Source organism: Bos taurus, chromosome 26, assembly GCF_002263795.3.
Source record: "Bos taurus isolate L1 Dominette 01449 registration number 42190680 breed Hereford chromosome 26, ARS-UCD2.0, whole genome shotgun sequence".
Classification (NCBI taxonomy): domain Eukaryota; kingdom Metazoa; phylum Chordata; class Mammalia; order Artiodactyla; family Bovidae; genus Bos; species Bos taurus.
In genome coordinates this window covers 42,757,958-42,782,614 of record NC_037353.1, presented here as the reverse complement: position 1 = coordinate 42,782,614, position 24,657 = coordinate 42,757,958, and the positions used below count along the sequence as shown (strand labels likewise).

The following is a 24,657-nucleotide window of genomic DNA, read 5'->3' as shown; positions in this document are numbered from 1 at the left end:
CACGCCAGGCCTCCCTGTCCATCACCAACTCCCGGAGTCCACCTAAACCCATGTCCATCGAGTCGGTGATGCCATCCAACCATCTCATCCTCTGTCGTCCCCTTCTCCTCCTGCCCTCAATCTTTCCCAGCATTAGGGTCTTTTCAAATGAGTCAGCTCTTCACATCAGGTGACCAAAGTATTGGAGCTTCAGCTTCAACATCAGTCCTTCCAATGAACACCCAGGACTGATCTTTAGGATGGACTGGTTGGATCTCCTTGCAATCGAAGGGACTCTGAAGAGTCTTCTCCAACACCACAATTCAAAAGCATCAATTCTTCGGCACTCAGCTTTCTTCATAGTCCAACTCTCACATCCATACATGACCGCTGGAAAAACAATAGCCTTGACTAGACGGACCTTTGTTGACAAAGTAATGTCTCTGCTTTTTAATATGCTGTCTAGGTTGGTCATAACTTTCCTTCCAAGGAGTAAGCATCTTTTAATTTCATGGCTGCAGTCACCATCTGCAGTGATTTTGGAGCCCCCCAAAAATAAAGTCTGACACTGTTTCCACTGTTTCCCCATCTATTTGCCATGAAGTGATGGGACTGGATGCCATGATCTTAGTTTTCTGAATGTTGAGCTTTAAGCCAACTTTTCACTCTCCTCTTTCACTTTCATCAAGAGGCTCTTTAGTTCTTCACTTTCTACCATAAGCATGGTGTCATCTGCATATCTGAGGTTATTGATATTTCTCCCAGCAAACTTGATTCCAGCTTGTGCTTCCTCCAGCCCAGCATTTCTCATGATGTACTCTGTATAGAAGTTAAATAAGCAGGGTGACAATATACAGCCTTGACGCTCCTTTTCCTATTTGGAACCAGTCTGTTCCATGTCCAGTTCTAACTGTTGCTTCCTGACCTGCATACAGGTCAAGAGGCAGGTCAGGTGGTCTGGTATGCCCATCTCTTTCAGAATTTTCCACAGTTTATTGTGATCCACACAGTCAAAGGCTTTGGCATAGTTAATAAAGCAGAAATAGATGTTTTTCTGGAACTCCTGCTTTTTCCATGATCCAGCGGATGTTGGCAATTTGATCTCTGGTTTCTCTGCCTTTTCTAAAACGAGCTTGAACATCTGGAAGTTCACAGCTCACGTATTGCTGAAACCTGGCTTGGAGAATTTTAAGCACTATTTTACTAGCATGTGAGATGAGTGCAATTGTGCAGTAGTTTGAGCATTCTTTGGCATTGCCTTTCTTTGGGATTGGAATGAAAACTGACCTTTTCCAGTCCTGTGGCCACTGCTGAGTTTTCCAAATTTGCTGGCATATTGAGTGCAGCACTTTCACAGCGTCATCTTTCAGGATTTGAAATAGCTCAACTGGAATTCCATCACCTCCACTAGCTTTGATCGTAGTGATGCTTCCTAAGGCCCCCTTGACATCACATTCCAGGATGTCTGGCTCTAGGTGAGTGATCACACCATCGTGATTATCTGGGTCATGAAGATCTTTTTTGTACAGTACTTTTGTGTATTCTTGCCACCTTTTCTTAATATCTTCTGCTTCTGTTATGTCCATACCATTTCTGTCCTTTATTGTGCCCATCTTTGCATGAAATGTCCCCTTGGTATCTCTAATTTTCTTGAAGCGATCTCTAGTCCTTCCCATTCTGTTGTTTTGCCCTATTTTTTTGCATTGATTGCTGAGGAAGGCTTTCTTATCTCTCTTTGCTATTCTTTGGAACTCTGCATTAGGCAATTCACATTATTAGACTAGAACACATCCAGTAATACATAACTGTTTTAATTAGTTTGAAAAATCATAACCAAATTAGATATTTGATTGGAGATTCAGAAGTTTTAATGCTGCTTTGAAAAATACTTCCTTACAATGTTATCTTTCTCATAATGGAAAAAAGAAATAACATCTGCTAAGTCAATGGTTTGTTGAAAGCACAGGTATTTTTTGTTTCCTTGTCTTAGGTCTTCCAAAAACTCTGCTTTGAGCTTGTTAAGTTCTTCTGCCAAAAGCTTCAAGTTGTACGGAAACATCTGTTCATCTAAGATAAAGATACTCAAAATTATTTGGGTAGATTAAATTTAGCTGGACTGATGACACTAGGAAATTAATTTGATTACTTCAGACAAACCATTCAGATTCTTCTACAAATAATAATTGAGCTGGTATAATATACATGTAGACAAAGGTCACCTTAATGCAATACAAGCAAATCATTTAAACAACTTGCTACGAAACGTGTGAGCAGAAAAGGCTTTTTGTTGACAAAATAAGTCGACTTACAATCTTATTGGATTAACAGGTAGGAAGGCCAAAGAGCAGAGCTAGAAAATGACAGTTGGGTTTGAAGCTCATATGCCTAGAATAGTTGTCCAGTATAGTTTCCTACAATGATGGAAATGTTCTGCGTCTGCCCTTCAGTACAGCAGCCACTAACCATGTGGGTGGTGTGACTGAGAACTGATTTTTTTTGTTGAACAGCTTTATGGAGGTAAAATTAACATTACAGCTTACCATTTAAACTACAATTCAGTAGTTTTATTATATTCACAGATATAAGCAGCAATGATCACAGTCAATCTTAAAAAACATTTTTATCATCTGTGATAGCTAACATCACCCTCCTGCCCCATCGCCCCTCTCTCTGCCCTCAATCCCTAAGCAACCAGTATTCCACCTCGTGTTTCCAGATTTCCCCATTCTGGACATTTCACATGACTGGATGCACACTATGTGACTTTTGTGACTGGCTTCTAGCACTTTACATACTGTTTTCAAGGTTCATCCATGTTGTAGTATTTTCTTGCTTTTTATGGTTGAATAATCCATTTTATGGATAGATGGACATATCCATATGTTTGTCAGCTGATGGACGTTTGGGTTACTTCTACCTTTTGGCTGTTAGTAATAATTATGCTATAAGCACTTGTGTTCTTGCCTGGAGAATCCCTGGGATGGGGAAGCCTGGTGGGCTGCCGTCTATGGGGTCGCACAGAGTCAGACACGACTGAAGCGACTTAGCAGCAGCAGCAGCAGCAGCAAGCACTTGTGTACAGATTTTTATATGAATATGTTTTCATTTCTAGGTCCAATGGTAACTACATTTAATCTTCTGAGGAGCTGCTAGGCTGTTTTCCAAAGCAGCTGCACCATTTTACACTGCCACCAGTGGTGTCCATGGATTCTGAGTTCACCATATCCTCACTGAAACCTGGACTTTTAGATTCTAGCTGGCCTAGTGAGTGTGCAGTGGTATCTCACTGTGGTTTTGATCTGTATTTCCCTGGTAACTAATAATGCCAGGTGTGTTTCCATGCAGTTACTGGCCATTTGTATATTTTCCCTAAAGAAATTTCTACTCAGATTTTTTGCCCATTTAAAAAATAGGGTTATTTGTCTTTATTATTGAGTTGTGAGAGTCCTTTATATATTTTGGGTATAAGTCCTTTATGAGATGTGATTTGCAAATATTTTCTCCCATTTTGTGGATTGTCCTTTTACTTCTTGATGGAAAGAGAACCAAATTATTTAATTTTATTTAAGCAGAGTTCTAGAAGCTAGTGCCATCTCCTTCACCAAGAGGGGGGGAAAAACCCATTTTAATGGATAGGAAGAGAATTGAGAGTAATTTGGGTATAACCCCAGTCCCCCTTGATTTTATGTTGTTGTTTAGTCACTAAGTCATGTCCAATTCTTTGCCACCCCATGAATCATAGCATGCTGGGCTTCCTTGTCCTTCACTATCTCCTGGAGCTTGCTCAAACTCATGTCCATTGAGTCAGTGATGCCATCCAACCATCTCATCTTCTGCTGCCCCCTTCTCCTGCCTTCAATCTTTCCAAGCATCAGGGTCTTTTCAAGGAGTTAGTTCTTTGCATCAGGTGGCCAAAGGATTGGAGTTTCAGCATCAGTCCTTCCAATGGATAGTCAGGACTGATTTCCTTTAGGATGGACTGCTTTGATCTCCTTGCAGTCCAAGGGACTCTCAAGAGTCTTCTCCAACACCACAGTTCAAAAGCATCAGTTCTTTGGCACTCAGCCTTCTTTATGGTCCAACTATCATATCTATCCTGGAAAATCCCATGGACAGAGGAGCCTGAAAGGCTGCAGTCCATGGGGTCGCTGAGGGTCGGACACAACTGAGCGACTTCACTTTCACTTTTCACTTTCATGCATTGGAGAAGGAAATGGCAACCCACTCCAGTGTTCTTGCCTGGAGAGTCCCAAGGACGGGGGAGCCTGGTGGGCTGCTGTCTATGGGGTAGCACAGAGTCGGACATGACTGAAGTGACTTAGCAGTAGCAGCAGTATCATATCCATACATGACTACTGGAAAAACTATAGTTTTGACTATATGGACCTTTGTCAGCAAAGTGATGTCTCTGCTTTTTAATACATTGTCTAAATTTGTCATAGCTTTCCTTCCAAGGAGTGTCTTAATTTCATGGCTGCAGTCACCATCTTCAGTGATTTTGGAGCCCAAGAAAATAAAATCCGTCACTGCTTCCACATTTTCCCCTTCTATCTGCCATGAAGTGATGTCATGGTCCTAATTCATTTTACAGACAAAGGCAAACGGCTGAAAACTTCTACTACAACTATTTTTGTTTTCTTTCTCACGTGAGACCATTTTTGTTCCAGCTGTTTTCCAAACTTTGTATTATAACCCATACCCAGGTTGCATGTTGCAACCAGTGTTTTTCTAAGATGCAATCAAATAGACTACAGTAGAGCTCATTAATCATGGGAGCATTTTGTGAAACTTGTTTCTATGCAGGAGTGTGTTCACGTAAGGGGCTACACACACTAGGTTACAGTATTAAAATCGAGTTATGGATCAGGGTTAAAAAAAGTTTGAAAAACATAATATGGTTAGTATACTGTTTCTTTTTCCAATGTCCTAAGTTTTTCTAAAGGGATTAATAATAAATGTTGGGGATGTGTGGGAGCATAACAGAAAGCATAGACTAGAATCAGACTTATCTCTGAGCCCCAAGTTGCCCAAGTATATAGCCACTGTTCAGTGTAGCCTTGAGCAGATATACGTATCCTCTCAGACCCTCCGTTTCCCCATGTGTAAAACTACACTTCCTTGATAGGATTCTGAAGACTAGAAATAATATATAAGGCTCTTGGCATATAAAAGGAGTTCAAGAAATGTTAAGCTGCTGTTATTTTTTGTAAATCAAGGGTGATTTACAAAAAGTAAAAGTAAAGAGTTCGATATTCAAAACCTAAAGGAATAATTTTCCAGAACTGTAATTACCACACATTTCATCTAAGTTCAGGCTGACAGTGCACTGAGCTTGTTCAGATGCCATGCCGATTTTCCAGCTGGGCCTGACTACCTCTCCCCATCCCTTACTTCACTCTAGACTCAATGGCTTCTTCTGTGTTCTAGAATATACCAGCTGTACCTGGTACAGATAAAGTAGCTTTTGGCACTACTTGGAAAGATCCTCTGGGCATCAGTATGGCTTGCTATTTCCTTTCATTCGCATCTTTGCTTAAATGTCATTTCCTCTGAGAAGTCTTCATGATTGCTCTTTTAAAAATAAATCCTCCCATCACTACACTGTCTTACCCTACTTTCTTTTTCTTCAGAGCGCTGGCATATATTCATATATTTCTTTTGTGTGTGTGTCTCCTCACTATGACATTCGGTTCCCTCCAAACGTTCCAATATCTAGAATAAAGCCTAGTACAGAGTAGCCACTCAATAAAAACCTACTGGATGGATGAAAGCCTGATTCCAGGGGTAGAAGTATAACACAATCGAGTTGCACATTTAAACTGAAAACATGATGTAAACGTCACAAATGAAAGTACGTAAAGTACTCGTGTCCAGGGAACAAGAGTAGCAGTAGAGCATAGTCTCAATGAATAGAGTCTTAACTACTCAGCATACCTTTGGCTTCCTTCATTGTCTGAGAGACAATTCTTCGGAGGGTCTGATCAGCTTGATGAAGAATGTTAGTTGAACCGATAAGTCTGTCTGTTTCCTAGATAATAAGACATTGTTATTGGGACAGTTACCTAGTTGTACAAAAGAAATGAGCAAAGTGTAGGTGATACATAGGTGAAGACACTGAAAGAAAAGTAAAAGTGGCTTTTCTCTTCCAGGTATCCTTCTCTACTGAAAGTGTTATTCGCTCAGTTGTGTTCGACTCTTTGTCACCCCATGGACTGTGGCTCGCCTGGCTCCTCTGTCCATGGGATTTCCCAGCCAAGAATACTGGAGTGGGTAGCCATTCCCTTCTCCAGGGGCATCTTCCAACCCAGGGATCAAATCCAGGTCTCCTGCATTGCAGGCAGATTCTTTACATCTGAGCCACCAGGGAAGCCCCTTTCTTCTCTAGGAGAGGGTCTAAATGAAATACATCAAGTTGTGAATTGGGTTCCATGTAGGCAGTATGCTGGTTAATGTCTAAGAATAGGCTCTCGAAGACAGAAACAAACGCATCTATAGTGTTTGTCTATTTAGAATGGGAAAGATTCTCTATTCAAGAAAATTAGAGATACCAAGGGAACATACCATGCAAAGATGGGAACAATAAAGGACAGGAAAGGTATGGACCTAACAAAAGCAGAAGATATTAAGAGGTGGCAAGAACAGACAGAAGAACTATACAAAAAAGATCTTAATGACTCAGATCACCACGATGGTGTGATCACTCACCTAAAGCCAGACATCCTGGAGTGAGGAGTCAAGTGGGCCTTAGGAAGCATCAACAAGCAAAGCTAGTGGGGGTGACGGAATTCCAGATGACCTATTTCAAATCTTAAAAGATGATGCTGGTGAAATGCTGCACTCAATATGCCAGCAAATTTGGGAAACTCAGCAGTGGTCACAGGACTGCTGTGACCTGAAAAAGGTCAGTTTTCATTTGAATCCCCAAAAAGGGCACTGCCAAAGAATGTTCAAACTACCACACAATTGCACTCATTTCACATGCTGGCAAAGTAAAGCTAAAAATTCTCCAAGCTAGGCTTCTACAGCATGTAAACTAAGAACTCCCAGATGTTCAAGATGGATTTAGAAAAGGCAGAGGAACCTGGGATTAAACTGCCAACATCCACTGGATCATAGAAAAAGTAAGAGAATTCCAGAAAAACATCTACTCCTGCTTTATTGACTATGATAAAGCCTTTGACTGTGTCGATAACAACAAACTGTGGAAAATTCTTCAAGAGATGGGAATACCAGACCACCTGACCTGCCTCCTGAGAAATCTGTATGCAGGTCAAGAAGCAATAGTTAGAACTGGACATGGAACAACAGACTGGTTCCAAATTGGGAAAGGAGTACATCAAGGCTCTATCTTGTCACCCTGCTTATTTAACTTATATGCAGAGTACATGAAGTGAAATGCTGGGCTAGATGAAGTACTAGCTGGAATCAAGATTGCAGGGAGAAATATCAATAACCTCAGATATGCAGATGACACCACCCTTATGGGAAAAAGTGAAGAGGAACTAAAGAGCCTCTTGATGAAGGTGAGAGAAGAGAGTGAAAAAGCTGGCTTAGAACTCAATTCAAAACACTAAGACCATGCCATCTGGTCCCAATTACTTCATGGCAAATAGATGGGGAAACAATGGAAACAGTGACAGACTATTTTCTTGGGCTCCAAAATCACTGGCAGATGGTGACTGCAGCCATGAAATTAAAAGATGCTTGCTCCTTGGGAGAAAAGCTATGACAAACCTAGATGGCATATTAAAAAACATAGACATTACTTTTCCATCAAAGGTTCATCTAGTCAAAGCTATGGTTTTTCCAGTAGTCGTGTATAGATAAGAGAGTTGGACCATAAAGAAGGCTAAGGACTGAAGGATTGATGGTTTTGAGCTACGGTGCTGGAGAAGACGCTTGAGAGTCCTTTGGACTGCAAGGAGATCAAACTAGTCAATCCTAAAGGAAATCAGCCCTGAATATTCATTGGAAGGACTGAAGCTGAAGCTCCAATACTTTGGGTCACCTGATTCGAGGAGGTGACTCATTGGAAAAGACCCTGATGCTGGGAAAGACTGAAGGCAGGAGGAGAAGGGGACGACAGAGGATGAGATGACTGAATGGCATCACTGACTCAAAAGGACGAGTTTGGGCAAGCTCTGGGAGATGATGAAGGACAGGGCAGCCTGGCGTGCTGCAGTCCCTGGGGTCGCAAAGAGTCAGACACGACTGAGTGAGTGAACGACAATAACAATGGTATAAATATTCCCATCCATGCCCACTTCATGCTACCAATGTAACATCAGCAGGCTCCACCATTTCTGAAAATTTAACAGCTGCCTTTGAGCAAGCAGCGCAGGCCGCCTCCAGAGCACCACTGCACCCAGGTATCGGGCTGGATGCTGGTGAGACGCTGGGGCAGGGACAGAGATCATCTTCCACACGTTACACATTCTTCACACTCAGCTCCAAAGGCTCTTCCTACAGAAGATCCTTCTTCTGAGAGAAAGTTCCTTCTCATTTATGCTAAATCTCAACTGGAAGACTTACTTTTTGTTCCAAGTTCTCCTCCACGTGTTTTATTGGGTTTTCCAAAGCAGTAATCAATAAATCAGTCAGCTTCAGCCTGTAAGAGGAGGTAGGATTAAATAAATTCTTATATCAAACACCTGTTTTTTAAAAGAACTTGTGTTTTTGAGCACTAAGCTGAATTCTAGAGGAGTAAAAGTGGTATATCTAAAATCCTAAACAGAAGGGGAAAAGCAAAGTGATTTGGAAGCTACCTTCTACTTGCAAAATTCAAATGTAGAATTTCAAGAAGCCCCCCAAAATCCCTCCTGTAAAAAATACTAATTTCCCAAGACCCCTATTAATAAGCTTTGAAAAGACATTCTCTCTTTTCTCTCATTAAGTGCTGAACTTTAGGCACCTACAACTTTATATTCCCCAGAGAAGCATGCTTAGTCTTTATTTCCTGGCTTCTACTCATTTGTGTGTGTGTGTGTGTCTGTGTATGTGAGCTCAGTTGTCATGTTCAACTCTTTGTGACTCTATGGACTCTAACCCACCAGGGTCCTCTGTCCATGGGATTCTCCAGGCAAGAATACTGGAGTCAGTTGCTAATTCCTACTCCAGGGGATCTTCCTGACCCAGAGATGAAACCTGCAGCCCCTGCACTGTAGGCGGATTCTTTAGTGCTGAACCACCAGTTAGCTGTAGTATTTCACAGAAGCCTGGGAAAGGCATATTTGTCATATCATCTTTCAACTTCCAATAGAAGGCCACCAGATTTTAGACAACCCCTTCACAGCTATGCTGGGACTATTTTAGACCATGGGTTTTTTTGTTTTTTCCTCCCTGGTTTAGGTTTTTTCTTTTTTAAATTATATATTTATTTATTTGGATGCACAGGGTCTTAGCTGTGGAATGTGGAATCTTTTTAGCTGTGGCATGTGGGATCTAGTTTCTGGACCAGGAGTTGAATCTGGGTTCCCTGCTTTGGGAGCACAGAGTCTTAGCCACTGGACCATCAGGGAAGTCCCTGGACCACGTTCTTAAGACTCAAGACAAACCTGCAGATTCTGCTCCGGGTTGGCCCTGGCACTGGCAAAGCTCATACTCCTTCCTACTTCTAGTAAGAACTCGCCCCCAAAGCAGTGATGACAACCTTAGGCTGCTCTCATGGGATATCTCAATATCTCAACCAGCCATTCGTTTCTGAAGGAAAACATTTTCAGTATTCCAGAAACACAAGCCATCGATCACTTATGTGTTCGCCTGCTCAAAGTTTCAAGATATTATGGGAAGTTAAAATTAGAAATCTCAGCCATAGCTTATTTCATTAACCCTATGAACAATACTTAAATCCAATTTTGAATGTTTTTAGAATGTTAGAGTATTACAAAATGCATGGAAACTGTATCTTGGGAAGTAAACATTTTGAAGAATGAGTTTAAGAAAAAGATTTATATGATTGGAAGAGAATACAGAGTACAGAGTTTAAAACATTAGCCTTTTAAAAACTGTTGATCGCATATGGACACCAGTGAGGCGGGAACTAAGGGACCGTGGGGGACATACCTCTAGAATTGTGCTGTTCCTGCAGCACCCACAGGCCACATGTAACCAGTTAAGTTTAAAGTGATCAAAATCACATTTAAAATTCAGGTCACGGGGTTTCCCTGGTGGTCCAGTGTTTATGAATCTACCTGCCAATACAGGACATATGGGTTGGATCCCTGATCTGGGAAGATCCCACATGCCTCAGAGCAGCTGAGCCCATGGCCACAGCTACTTAGGCTGTGCTCTAGAGCCTGTGGTCCATAGCAAGAGAACCCACCGAAAGGAGAATCCCATGCACAGTGACTAGAGAGCAGCCCTACTCTCTGCAACTAGACAGAGAGCCCACATGCAGCAAAGATGACCCAGGGCAGCCAAATAAATAAAATTCAGGTCATAAGTTGCACTGGTTTTATGTCTAGTGCTTGATGGTCAGTTGCATGTGGCTGGCAGCTGCTGAAGTATCTTGGCAGCAGCAGCAGCTACCATACTGGGAGGACAAATACAGAACAGTTCCATCATCGGTGAAATTTCTATCAGAAATGTTGTAAACTAGAACTCTAGAACTCTCAAGACCTATTTCAGTAATCAAATGCATTAGACAGCATAGCCACAAGCCTCACACCTACACAAGCAGTGTAACGGAGTGAGATTTAAGGCACAACCAGGATTCAGTTCCATTCCTTTTCTCTGTATAAGAAAACTACTGGGGGGACTTCCCTGGTGGTCCAGTGGTTAAGACTTTGCGCTCCCAGTGAAGAGGATGTGGATTTGATCCCTGCTCATGGAACTAAGATCCCACAAGCCTCGTGGTACAGCCAAAAAAATAAAAAGTTTTTAAAAAAAACTGACAAAGGAAAGAACACTTGGGCAATCTAGACTACACTACTTCAGCAAGAGTATCAGAGAGGTAGCCTACTCTGAACTCTCTGCCCTGATCCCTGGGAAACCGTATAACTTTAACAAGAGGACATATTTGCAAACAAACCTGGATTCACCTCTCAGGTGTAGCTGACAATCGCAGTGACTCTGGGCAAGCTAAACTTCCTCACTGGGTTTTCTCTTCTACACAAAGGGGAAGAAATAATCTCTCTCCAAGGCTTGTGTGAAGAGCAATCAAATGGATACAGAAGTATGCAGCCCAGGGCCTGGCTCAGCGAGGCACCTGGTGAAAAGACACCTTTGAGTGGGGCTACCTGGCCTCTGAAGCACATGCTGGACTCTGAACTGCGAGGCTGTGGTGTTCCCAAGCATTTTTCTCAGGGTTGGGCTTTTCTATTTTGTTTCCCATCTGGTGGATGGTCTCGGCAGGCAGTGGTCGTGGTCTCTGGGCATTCCTCTGTAGACAGGTCTCAAGAGCACAATCTAAAAACAGCTGGCAAAAGCCTGATGAATCTGAAAACAATTCAAAAACCACAAAATTACTCGGGAAGTATTTTTCCAAAATGTGAACTAAACGTATTTACATGAGTTATCCCATCTGCAGAAGCAAAGACCATTCGCAGTACTGCACGTGTAGCTTTGAAAATGAAGTAAATCCATATGAACCTCCTAATCCACTTAAGTTCTCACCAAAAACAGTGATCGTTGGTGTTTCGTTTTGTTTTTTTGATGCAGAGCATTTTTAAAGTCTTTACTGAATTTTCGACAGTGTGGCTTCTGTTTTATGTTTCGGTTTATTGGCCACAAGGCAAGTGGGATATCAGCTCCCTGACCAGGGATCAAACTCTCACCCTTTGCATTGGAAGGTGAAGTCTTAATCACTGGATCACTAGGGAAGTCCCAGCACTAGTAAATTTGATACATGAATAAATATCTTTGTGTGTGAGAAAAAAAAATGTGTTAATTACATTTCCGAGCCAGCTGATAGACTTCATATCTCATACTTTGATAATAAAAGTTGTCATCTAAAATCAAAAGCAGAGGTCTAGACACAGCAGTCTTCGTTAAGGGGTAGAGAGCCTGGGCCTCAACAGCTGCAGAAGATATCAGATCTTGATCCTTCAAGCAGGTTATAAAATCCTTCCACATGGCTTCAGTCTTGCTGGGTGGGGCAGACATCTGACACCCGTTAATGACAGCCAGCAAGAAGTGTTCAAGGAACTTCAACAGTTCCTGGCGAAACAATTTCCACTGGGATGGCTGCAAAATACCAGAGAACTGAAAATTATATTAGGCTTTGGCCAGTACTGTGGTCATGTCTCAACACCCCCCCTGCTCCATATGATAATTTCTGAACCATTTGGAGGTCTCTAGTCACAACACTAGTCACAGTACTCTTGCCTGGAAAATCCCATGGATGGAGGAGCCTGGAAGGCTGCAGTCTATGGGGTCGCTAAGTCGGGCACGACTGAGCGACTTCACTTTCACTTTTCACTTTCCTGCATTGGAGAAGGAAATGGCAACCCACTCCAGTGTTCTTGCCTGGAGAATCCCAGGGACAGAGGAGCCTGGTGGGCTGCTGTCTATGGGGTCGCACAGAGTTGGACACGACTGAAGTGACTTAGCAGCAGCAGTCACAGCTTGCTTTCCCATACTCATGTCTTCACATATGCTATTCCGTCTGCTGAAAAACTAGTCAGCGATATTAGCTCTCTGTGAACACCTTTCAGACTCAACCATGTAGAAGGCATGCAGACCCTCCCTTGCCTGCCACGACACCTGTATACACTGAGTCTCCACTCTAAGAGGGTTTACACTGTTTAAGCAGCTCCATGTCCCTGCTAGATCAATAGCCTGCTGTATACCCAGCCTTCAGCAGAGGGTTTCACACCTAATAGATGCTCCAGAAGTGTTTATGAAATGACTGAATAAGTGAGTAAATGAAAGAATGAAAAGCTGTTACCATCTAGGAGAAAGAAGGAACCAAAATAAATATCCTGCCAAAATAAAAACAGTCTGGCTAAGATATAGCAATGCCCATGTGCCCTTGAAATAAGAAAAGTTGCAGACAGAAAGAGGATCAGCTGAAAAGTCTCTGAGTCCAGATGAAAGGACCTCAGGCTAACAATAGAAATGGAATGGGATAGGGAAAGATAGAGTAAGCAGATTGAAGGGAAGAGAATAAATAGCTTGGAAACACAAGTAACCTTGCTGCTGCTCAAGGGCTCTGGAGAGCACTGACTCAGTTATGAGGTCAAGGCTGGAGGGAAAACACAAGGACGGGAGATGAGGATCCCTCTCCTGTCTGTCCACACCCCATAACATCACTGAGATTACAGCACACAAAACTAATATTGGTTTGGCCAAAAAGTTCGTTTGGATTTTTCTGTGCCCTCCTACAGAAAAACCCAAATGAATTTTTTGGCTAACCCAATATAACGGTGAAATCCACTGAAAAGAAAACAGCAACACATCACTTCCTAAAATGTGAGATATCCTAATCATGGTAACAAGATGAGCCCCAGGGCCTTTGTAGGGGGAAAGTGGAAAAAATACAGTAAGAAAACAGGGAAAACCACAGCAAATACAATCTCTATCGACAAGTTCCAGCTTCCTCCAGAGTGGTGAAATACTATTACCAAAGTAAATCCACTGGTACTACTGGACTGATACCATATTTACCTCACAATTAACCAAGAATGGGGAAATATATAACTTTGCTGGTGAAGTCCAAAATTTTTCACATGCCAAATGTATTTTTGCAAATATACTCAGACTGAAATCACACCATATTTGCATTTTATTTATGTGAACTCATCTACATTCAGCACCAAACGACAAAACTACTTAAAATTTTCAGAATATGTCACTGAGTATTTTCTCTAGAGTTAGCATGAGATGAGTGCCATCAATCTACTGTTCCCTCAAAAGTCTCTGTTTTCACATGCTTCTCAAAGGGATGCATCTCATCACACTGAGGGTGATCTGAGGGCTTAAAGCTGAGTATGGCTTGGTACCCAAACACAAGCCTATTACTTCATCTGGTGGTCAACTAAGAAACTGACATCTTTTCCCATTCTTGCAGTGGCAGGTTTACTCCGATTACGAATGAAGATCCAGCTTCAGAGGCAGAATTCTTCATTTGTACAGACTGGACTTTCACAGGAGGCACCCTAGTAAGTACCTTGTTACTTGTAATTTTGTATTCTTCTTTAAAAGGGTTTCCCTCAAACTGCATAACTTAAAGCCCCATAAAACCTGGATTTTCCTGGCTGATTGTTAAATTTGCTGTGTTGGAATTTTTGACAGCGTCTGTCCCTCCTTTCAGAACAACCTTCCCAAAGGATTTTCAGGAGGGTATCTGACAATGGGAGATTTCCACGTTGCACGCTAACTTCAGAATCTAACCCTATACTGGTGGCTGTTTGTACCTGTCATATTCACAGTCAACTTATTCAGTGCAAACCAGCTCACTTTCCTCGAACCCCCATCTGTCCTCCATCAGGGATCCTTCTCCCACACCACGCATTATCCAGTACACCTATGGTGCCATCCAACCATTTCATCCTCTGTCGTCCCCTTCTCCTGCCCTCAATCTTTTCCAGCATCAGGGTCTCCTCCAATAATACATTTTCCTTGCCTACTGAAGACGGGAGAAGGGGACGACAGAGGATGAGATGGTTGGATGGCATCACCAACTCAATGGACGTGAGCCTGAGTAAACTCCGGGAGTTGGTGATGGACAGGGAGGCCTGGCGTCCAAGGATTCACAAAGAGTCGGACCCGAGTGAGCAACTGAGCTTAACTGAACTCCGGCCTACGCCCCGCCCCCTCCGTACTGACCAATGGGCTTGCGCTTGCCTTCTCAAGGACCGCTTCCGGCATGACGTCATCGTAGGCGACGACTCCCACCGCCCAACCCAGTTCCTGCTGTAGCCAGTGTCTGAGGGCGCGCGCGAAAGTTGACTTTCCTGCCGCGGGCAGGCCGCAGAGAACGCAGAGGACTAGCTTCTGTGGCCGTTCGCTGTGCGCTCCTCTGACGTCCTCCCCCATCTTCATGCTGTAGCGGGAGACCTGAGGCCACCGGAAGTGTTGACGGCGCAATGGCCGTCAAACCGCGCATGCGCAGTTCCCCACCACCGGGTTGCGCCTCCTGGGGGCGCGAGAGAGAACTAGGCGAGTCTTCGGATCAAAAAGGCCTTTGTCGTCTCGGTCATCTCCGAGATTGTCCCCTTGGACCCTTGAAGCAGTGGTGCTGAACTGACTGTGAGTCGAGTCCCCTAGGCTGGCAAGTTCACGGGAATGCGTTTCCTAAAAGATCAGAAAAGTTGGACTTAAGAATTCCGTGGGATCCAGTCAACGCTGTCACTGCGGAGGGCAAGAATAAATCCCTGGTTGGGGAGCTATTAATGAAATCCCTTAAGCTGCGCGGCGAGGCAATTAAAAGAAAAAGAACCATCGAGCTGCAGCTGAGTCCGACAGCTGTGCTCCGCTGTTCCTTCCAGGTGACAGGAGGAGAGGCGAAAAATATTAGTTATTGCGCGGTAACGCCACCAGCCGGCAGCAAGTGTCGGGAAATGAAGGCAGGAAAGGTACATTCCTCCTTACACTTCCAAGTCCAGTGCATTCACGCAGAGAAAGCTTTTAGTGTTAAAAAAAGAAATGCTAAGATGTGAGGAAGTATAAAACAGATTCCCTCTATGGGGAATGTGATGTAGAAAAATTGCATTCAGAGTCTAGCTTTCAGCTTGTCTTATGAGGTTACTTCTTCGTCATAAGGAGATATGTTCAAAATGTGGTGAACAAGTGAATGAGAATGAGTATATACTGGGGCAAAATATAATTAATAACCTGGTGTTGTATCTGATATATTTGTGATTACAGAGCAGGTGCACATACATCAACCTCATTTTCTTTCTCTTGGGTTGAAGGTGACCATTGAACTAAACATTCATTTCATGACAGTTCATTGTCATAGGCCCAGTGCAAGATCCCTCTCCTTTATTATTGTTTTTTATCCCTCATCCACGCTCACACTCATTTCCTCTCTTTTTCCTTGGCAACTTTTTTTTTTTTTTCTTGTTTAAACACGGTTAGTTTTGCTTGCTTACTTTTTAAGAGCAGTTTTAGGTTCACAGCAAAATTGAAAAGAAAGTGGAGAATTTACATACACCTCTGCCCACCCCTACCCAAGTCTCTTCGAATATCAACATCCAGGATGGTACATTTGTTATTAATTGATGAACCTACACATCATTATCAGGCTTCCCTGGTAGCTCAGCTGGTAAAGAATCAGCCTGCAATGCAGGAGACTCCAGTTGGATTCCTGGGTTGAGAAGATCCCCTGGAAAAGGGATAGGCTACCCACTCCAGTATTCTTAGGCTTCCCTGGGGGCTCAGACAGTAAAGAATCCACCTGCAATGCAAGAGGCCTGGGTTTTATCCCTGGGTTGGGAAGGTACCCTGAAGGAGGGCATGGCAACCCATTTGAGTATTCTTGCCTGGAGAATCTCCATGGTCAGCAGAGCCAGACCGGCTGCAGTCCATGGAGTTGCAAAGAGTTGGACATGACTGAGCAACTAAGCACAGCACAGCACACATTATCACCCATAGCTAACACTGGGTTTATTCTTGATGTTATACATTCCATGAGTTTTGGCAAATGTATAATGACATGTACCACCATTATAGTGTTATACAGAATAGTTTCACTGCCCTAAAAATCCTCTGTACTCTACCTATTCACCTCTCCCTGAAAGGAATCAGAACCCCGCGGTCTTTGCCAACCATATCCTCAGCCAGCTTTTTGTCTGTGGAAAAACTTTAGTCAAAGGGTAAGTTTCTTTCTTTAATTTCTTTCTAATTCCTAGAGCTAAGCCTACTGGAACCCCTTTCTATTCACAAACAGATTTTCACTTAAAAAGACCTTGAACTACTTTACCTTAACTCAAACACGACCTGGACAGCACGCATTGTTCGTAACCTCTCCAAAATCTCACCTGTAGTTGCTGAGATTAACTAACGTTTATTCTGTACTCTAGTAGACCTGACTGTGGTTCAGATCATGCACTCCTTATTGCCAAATTCAGACGTAAATTGAAGAAAGTAGGGAAAACCACTAGACCAGGTATGACCTAAATCAAATCCCTTATGATTATACAGTGGAAGTGACAAATAGATTCAAGGGAATAGATCTGATAGAGTGCCTGAAGAATTCTGGACATAGGTTTGTGACACTGTATAGAAAGCAGTGATCAGGACCATCCCCAAGAAAACCAAAGACAAAAAGGCAAAATGCTTGTCTGAGGAGGCTTTACAAATAGCTGTGAAAAGAAGAGACGCTAAAGGCAAAGGAGAAAAGGAATGATCTACTCATTTGAATGCAGAGTTCCAAAGAATAGCAAGGAGAGATAAGAAAGCCTTCCTCAGTGACCAATGCAAAGAAATAGAGGAAAAAATAGAATGACAAAGACTAGAGATCTTTTTAAGAAAATTAGATATACCAAGGGAACATTTCATGCAAAGATGGGCACAATAAAGGACAGAAATGGTATGGACCTAACAGAAGCAGAAGATATTAAGAAGAGGTAGCAAGAATACACATAAGACCTCTACAAAAAAGATCTTCACAACCCAAATAATCATGATGGTGTGATCACTCACCTAGAGCCAGACATCCTGAAATGTGAAGTCAAGTGGGCCTTAGGAAGCATCACTATTAACAAAGCTAGTGGAGGTGATGGAATTCCAGCTGAGCTACTTCAAATCTGAAATATGATGCTGTCAAAGTGCTGCACTCAATATGCCAGCAAATTTGGAAAACTCAGCAATGGCCACAGGACTGGAAAAGGTCAGTTTTCATTCCAATCCCAAAGAAAGGCAGTGCCAACGAATGCTCAAACTACCACACAATCGCAGTCATCTCAAACACTAGCAAAGTAATGCTCAAAATTCTCCAAGCCAGGCTTCAACAGTACAGGAACTTAAACAGTACATGAGAACTTTGAGGCATTCAAGCTGGATTTAGAAAAGGTAGAGGAACCAGAGATCAAATTGCCAACATCTGCTGGATTATGGAAAAATCAAGAGAGTTCCAGAAAAAAATCTACTTTTGCTTTACTGACCATGCCAAAGCCTTTGACTGTGTGGATCACAACAAACTGTGGAAAGTTCTTAAGGAGATGAGAATACCAGACACCTGATCTGCCCCCTGAGAAGTCTGTATGTAGGTCAAGAAACAACAGTTAGAACTGAACATGGAACAACAGACTGGTTCCAAATCGGGAAAGGAGTCAAGGCTGTGTATTGTCACCCAGCTTATTTAACTTATATGCAGAGTACATCATGAGAAATGCTGGACTGGATGAAGCCCAAGCTGGAATCAAGATTGCCAGGAGAAATATCAATAACCTCAGATATGCAGATGACACCACACTTATGGCAGAAAAAGAAGAGGAATAAAGAGCCTCTTGATGAAAGTGAAAGAGGAGAGTGAAATAGTTGGCTTAAAACTCAACAGTCAGAAAACTAAGATCATGGCATCCTGTCCCATCACTTCACAGCAAATAGATGGGTAATCAGTGGAAACAGTGGCTGACTTTATTCTTTTGGGCTCCAAAATGACTGCAGGTGGTTACTGTAGCCATGAAATTAAAAGACGCTTGCTCCTTGGAAGAAAAGTTATGACCAACCTAGACAGCATATTATAAAGCAGAGACATTACTTTGCCAATAAAGGTCTATCTAGTCAAGGCTATGGTTTTTCCAGTAGTCATGTATGGATGTCAGAGTTGGACTATAAAGAAAGCTGAGCGTGAAGAATTGATGCTTTTGAACTGTGGTGTTGGAGAAGACTCTTAAGAGTCCCTTGGACAGCAAGGAGATAGAGCCAGTCCATCCTAAAGGAAATCAGTCCTGAATATTCATTGGAAGGACTGATGCTGAAGCTGAAACTCCAATACTTTGGCCACCTGATGCGAAGAACTGAGTCATCTGAAAAGACCCTGATGCTGGGAACGATTGAAGGAGGGAGGAGAAGGGGATGACAGAGGATGAGATGGTTAGATGGCATCAAGTCACGTACATTGATGACTCAATGTACATGAGTTTGAGTAAACTCTGGGAGTTGGTGATGGACAGGGAAGCCTGGCGTGCTGCAGTCTATGGGATCACAAATAGTCAAACATGACTGAGCGAGTGAACTGAACTGAACTGGACTAGACATTTAGTAAATGCTTGTCTCTTTGGCTGCTACCTACTTACAGACCCATAAAAATGAACTTCCTTACTTTAAGTCTCCAAAGTGGTATTGTTCGTACCCATTTCAGCAACTCCTCCTCTAAAGTTTGCTGCTGCTGCTGCTAAGTCACTACAGTCGTGTCCGACTCTGTGCGACCCCATAGACGGCAGCCCACCAGGCTCTGCTGCTCCTGGGATTCTCCAGGCAAGAATACTGGAGTGGGTTGCAATTTCCTTCTCCAGTGCATGAAAGTGAAAAGTGAAAGTGAAGTCACTCAATTGTGTCTGACTCTTAGCGACCCCATGGACTGCAGCCTACCAGGCTCCTCCATCCATGGGATTTTCCAGGCAAGAGTACTGGAGGGGGTTGCCATTGCCTTCTCTGCCTCTAAAGTTTAGGCCAATGTAAAACTTAAAACTTATTGGCTCCTTTTCTATACCTTACCATCAATGTCATTTTCAGTTGAATCACTAAGTTACCAGTCTTACCTTCCTACTTATTTTCCTTATTTAAAAAAAAGAAAAACTAACAAAGATAGCCTAAAATGTGAGCCAGATTTTTAAATGTTACCAAATATTGAACTAATTTTACAGTATCAAGTGTTTTTCTGATTTCCCAAAGACTGCTCCTGGTCTTGTGAGGCTGAAAGCAAAGTAAATGAACTAATGTGAACGTGGGTACTTAGAGCCAGAGTAATCATCGTTCTCACTAATCCTGAGAATCACCTAAGTGTCTAAGGAGAGATCAAGGGTACAAGCAGCTTCTCCTAAGATAAAGGAGAATCTGAATGTTACCAACCTCTGGCTCATAGCAACAATGAATAGATATCAATTCCTTGTTTTTTTTAAGCTTTCAAAACTATCTCCTCAGAAGAAAGAAATTCCTAGAGATTTCCAACAGAGATTTTTCACTGTTTGCTTACTTCCATCATTGTGTTTAAAAAGATGTTTAAAACAACCAAATCCTTCAACAACAATAAATGAGCCTTGTATTTTAACACTGTGAAAGTTATCCATTCAATGTATTTGTGTATCAAATGCTGTTAAATGCTAGGAATTCACACATAAATAAAGACATACTCTGCTGGTTTAAAAAAAAATTTATTTCAGGAGGAAAGTGAGAAAAATAAACTGTCCACAGCACAGAGATAAGTGTAACTAAATCCTAAAAAATTTACACTGGCTGTTCACGTTAAATTGTATATAAAAGCAAAACTATCAAAGGTTAAACTGGTAGGAAGGATTCTATAGCTTCCCCTTAACCTGCAACATAATGGAACAAAATATCCCTGGAAGGACTTTTAATAAACATAACCTCCAGTTTTGGATTTTCTTTGACATACCTAAAAAGCATAATAGTCATATGGAGGAATGAGTTTAATTAATTCTGTAGTAGGGTGGAGATCTGCTTGGTTTTGAATGATGTACAGGATTTTCTCTGCTCCAAAATAACAGGCTTTCCAGGAAAAGGGAACTGCTTTTGCAAAGGTTAAGGTAGGAGGGAGAGCAGGGAGGCAGGCAGGAATCAGAGTACAAAAAAGGTGGGGAGATTTGGGAGAATGGCATTGAAACATGTATAATATCATGTATGAAACGAGTCGCCAGTCCAGGTTCGATGCACGATACTGGATGCTTGGGGCTGGTGCAATGGGACGACCCAGAGGGAGGGTATGGGGAGGGAGGAGGGTTCAGGATGGGGAACACAGGTATACCTGTGGCGGATTCATTTCGATATTTGGCAAAACTAATACAATATTGTAAAGTTAAAAATAAAATTAAAAAAAAAAAAGGCTGTACTCATTCAAGAGCAGCAAGCACCAGAAGCAGCAGCAGAGGGCAGAGCAGAGGGTGGGACGGAAGTGACTGGGAATGAAGGCTAAAGGACAGTAAAGAGGCTCCTGGAATTGTTCAGATGAAAGTTAGTGCTTCAAAACAGAAGCAGAGAGGAAGAAAGATACGATAGATTTGCTTTCAGAAAACCAAGATTTCGTGACTTCACTGGCTGTGCAAAAGAAAGGAGAGATCACAGAAGTCCAGTTTCCTGACTCCTGGTCATTCAGCCTTGTTCACAAAAGCTGAAGTCCGGTGATAATGTTGACCCCGCTCCTTCAAGTGCAGACTGATGTTTCTGAAGAAGAGCTTATTTTCTTTGGACTGTGCAAACATGTTACTGTCAATGAAAGTTAATTTATTAGAACAAGAAGGAAGACCTTTCAAACTCTGACATTCCACTTTCTTATTCTGATTCCCTTTTTCCTTTCAGAACATGGAAAACTCATCTCTATGGGCTTCATGAAGAGGATGGGTGGTGGTGGTGGGGAGGGATCATATACCTTCCTACCCTGAGAGTATCTAGAAAATTCCATCCACTCCCACTTTTCTGGGCAAAGCTGAAAGGCCCTTCAGGTTCAGCTCAGGTTTTACTCCACCACAGACCCAATACTTCCTAATTGCTCCTCCAGGGGCCTGGAGTGCAGACGGCTCAGGGGTGGAGTGGGGGGGCAACCCCCTTCGGGCCCTACTGTTTCTCCACCTTCCATCTGACCTGGTGGCCCCGTGGACAAGAGGCCTACGTCCCAGAGCCCCTAACCTTGCTCAGATACCACCTGCCCTGGCCCCACAGCTGCCATGGACAACATCCAAATCTCTGAGACTAAAGTCGAACTGTTGGCATCCACCTGACACCCTCGAAAGAAAGAGCGTGTGTGGGAAGGGGGGTGAGGAGAGAAAATCCGACTCCATGCCCGCCCTGTCCCCATCCTCCCCCGTCCCCCCTCCCCCCCAATCACCACCGTAGGCGGAAAGGCTCAGGGTCTGTTCCAGAGAGTGAGGGTCGGGAGGAGGTGCTTCAGGTCTCTAGAAAGAGGACACCACACTTACCTTGGGAGGGACTCTCCTCTTTGGACCAGGTCCAAAGAGGCACTGGCATCCCCACTACCTGCTATTTCTCTAAGCTCAAAGTCACTGGTTGTCTGAGGAGGACTTACAAATAGCTGAAAAAAGAAGAGAAGCTAAAGGCAAAGGAGAAAAGGAAAGATATATCCATCTGAATGCAGAGTTTCAAACAATAGCAAAGAGAGACAAGAAATCTTTCCTAAGTGATCAATACAAAGAAATAGAGGAAAATAATAGAATAGAATAGAATGGAATGGAAAAAATTAGAGATCTCTTCAAGAAAATTAGATATACCAGGGAACATGTCATGCAAAGATGGGCACAATAAAGGACAGAAACAGTATGGACCTAACAGAAGCAGAAGGTATTAAGAAGAGGTAGCGGGAATACACAGAAGACCTATACAAAAAGATCTTCATGACCCAGATAACCACGATGATGTGACCATTCACTTAGAGCCAGACATCCTGGAGTGAAGTCAAATGGGCTTTAGGAAGCGTCACTAGGAACAAAGCTAGTGGAGGTGATGGAATTCCAGCTGAACTGCTTCAAATCCTAAAAGACAATGCTGTGGACATGATGCATTCAATATGACAGCAATTTGGAAAATTCAGCAGTGACCACAGGACTGGAAAAGGTCAATTTTCAGTCCAATCCCAAAGAAAGGCAAAACCAAAGAATGTTCAAACTATCGCACAATTGCAGTCATCTCAAACACTAGCAAAGTAATGCTCAAAATTCTCCAAGCCAGGTTTAAACAGTGCGTGAACTGAACTTCCAGATGTTCAAGCTGGATTTAGAAAAGGCAGAGATACCAGAGATCAAATTGCCAACAACCGTTGGGTCACAGAAAAAGCAAGAGAGTTCCAGAAAAACACCTACTACTGCTTCATTGACTAAGCTAAAGCCTTTGACTGTGTGGATCACAACAAACTGGAAAATTCTTAAAAGATGGGAATACCAGACCATCTTACCTGCCTCCTGATAAATCTGTATGCATGTCAAGAAGCAACAGAACTGGACATGGAACAATGGACTGGTTCCAAAGTGGGAAAGGAGTGCATCAGGGCTGTATATTGCCACCCTGCTTATTTAATTTATATGCAGAGTACATGAAGTGAAATGCTGGGCTAGATGAAGTACTAGCTGGAATCAAGATTGCAGGGAGAAATATCAATAACCTCAGATATGTGGATGATACCACCCTTAAGGCAAAAAGTGAAGAGGAACTAAAGAGCCTCTTGATGAAGGTGAGAGAGGAAAGTGAAAAAGCTGGCTTAGAATTAAATTCAAAACACTAAGATCATGCCATCTGGTCCCAATCACTTGATGGCAAATAGATGGGGAAACAATGGAAATAGGGACAGACTTTATTTTCTTGGACTCCAAAATGACTGCAGATGGTGAATGCTAAAACTCACCATGAAATTAAATAATTAAATAATAAGCCATGAAATTAAAAGACACTTGCTCCTTGGAAGAAAAGCTATGACCAACCTAGACAGAACATTAAAAGCAGAGACATTACTTTGCTGAAAAAGGTCCGTCTAGTCAAAGATATGGTTTTTCCAGTAGTCATGTATGGATGTGAGAGTTGGACTCTCAAGAAAGTTGAGCGCTGAAGAATTTATGCTTTTGAACTGTGGTGTTGGAGAAGACTCTTGAGAGTCCCTTGGACTGCAAGGAGATCAAACCAATTAATCCTAAAGGAAATCAGTACTCAATATTCATTGGAAGGACTGAAGCTGAAGTTTCAATACTTTGGTCACCTGATGTGAGGAACTGACTCATTGGTAAAGACCCTGATGCTGGGAAAGATTCAAGGCAGAAGGAGAAGGGGATGACAGAGGATGAGATAGTCGGATGGTATCACAGACTGGATGGACATGAGTTTGAGCAAGCTCTGGGAGTTGGTGATGGACAGGGAAGCCTGGTGTGCTGCAGTTCCTGGGTCGGAAGGAATGGGCCAAGACTGAGTGAATGAACCTAAAGTTAAGTAAAGGCTGGGAGGGTGGGGGCGGGGTGTCTGACCACCGCACTGCGCCTGCGCATAGCCCAGAGGGTGGCCCACGAGCTGTCAGGGCGCATGCTCTAATCTGGCGCTTCCCGGGAGCCATCCCACCGCGGCCCAGTGCTTTTGAACCCCGCTGCCAAATCCAGCCGGCGCGCGTGTGCGTGTCTACCTTAGCTGGTCTCCAGACAACGGGGAACTGCGGCCGCTCTCAGGTTTGCCGGGGGCCGAGCCGGAAGTTGCCCTGTTCCTTCACCTTCCCTCGATCTGGCGTAAATTAAAGAGCTATAGAGAGAGGTTCTGGAGCCGGCCTGGTCCGTCCTCGATCTGGCGTAAATTAAAGAGCTATAGAGAGAGGTTCTGGAGCCGGCCTGGTCCGTAGGTGGCCGAATGGAGACCATACACGGGCCACCGACCCGGCGCCCGACCCTGGCCTCTTCCTGGGATGCAGCGTTCGGAGCCTTGGCCCAGAGTCTCCGTCTCACCCCGGATGGTCTCGGCGACCGGGACGCCGACTGGGAGGAGCTGCTGGCGCCGCCCGCCTCGGGGTGCGCTGGGCCGGCGAAGACTGGGTTGTGCTCAGGGACACATCCGCGCTCCAGGGGGAGCCGC

At 43.2% G+C, this 24,657-nt stretch overlaps 2 protein-coding genes across 5 annotated transcripts in view; one reads left to right on the top strand and one right to left on the bottom strand.

The window, feature by feature from the left end:
• The window catches only part of C26H10orf88 (chromosome 26 open reading frame, human C10orf88), a 48,761-nt gene that overhangs the window by 5,288 nt on the left and 18,816 nt on the right, over positions 1–24,657 (top strand). The window contains exon 2 of one of the 2 annotated variants that reach the window (XM_010820142.4): positions 13,988–14,078. In XM_010820142.4, coding sequence (XP_010818444.1) covers positions 14,011–14,078 — 68 coding nt within the window. In that variant the 5' untranslated portion in view covers positions 13,988–14,010. Of the gene's footprint in view, positions 1–13,987; positions 14,079–24,132; positions 24,594–24,657 lie in introns of those variants that run through there. The other variant, XM_059882096.1, reaches the window with a different exon arrangement.
• On the bottom strand, positions 1,776–15,007 carry PSTK (phosphoseryl-tRNA kinase). Of its 3 annotated transcripts, none has more exons than NM_001206440.1 (6): positions 14,764–14,969; positions 11,907–12,162; positions 11,217–11,415; positions 8,512–8,587; positions 5,914–6,007; positions 1,776–2,046 (listed from the first exon to the last, which is right to left on the bottom strand). In NM_001206440.1, the coding sequence occupies exons 1-6, from the start codon at positions 14,959–14,961 to the stop codon at positions 1,847–1,849; spliced, it is 1,023 nt and encodes a 340-aa protein (NP_001193369.1). In that variant the 5' UTR covers positions 14,962–14,969; the 3' UTR covers positions 1,776–1,846. The 3 variants fall into 3 exon arrangements, with proteins under 3 accessions (NP_001193369.1, XP_005225904.1, XP_005225905.1); XM_005225847.5 differs by having other exon boundaries at positions 1,825–2,046; positions 11,871–12,162; positions 14,746–15,007; XM_005225848.5 differs by having other exon boundaries at positions 1,825–2,046; positions 11,871–12,162; positions 14,764–15,007.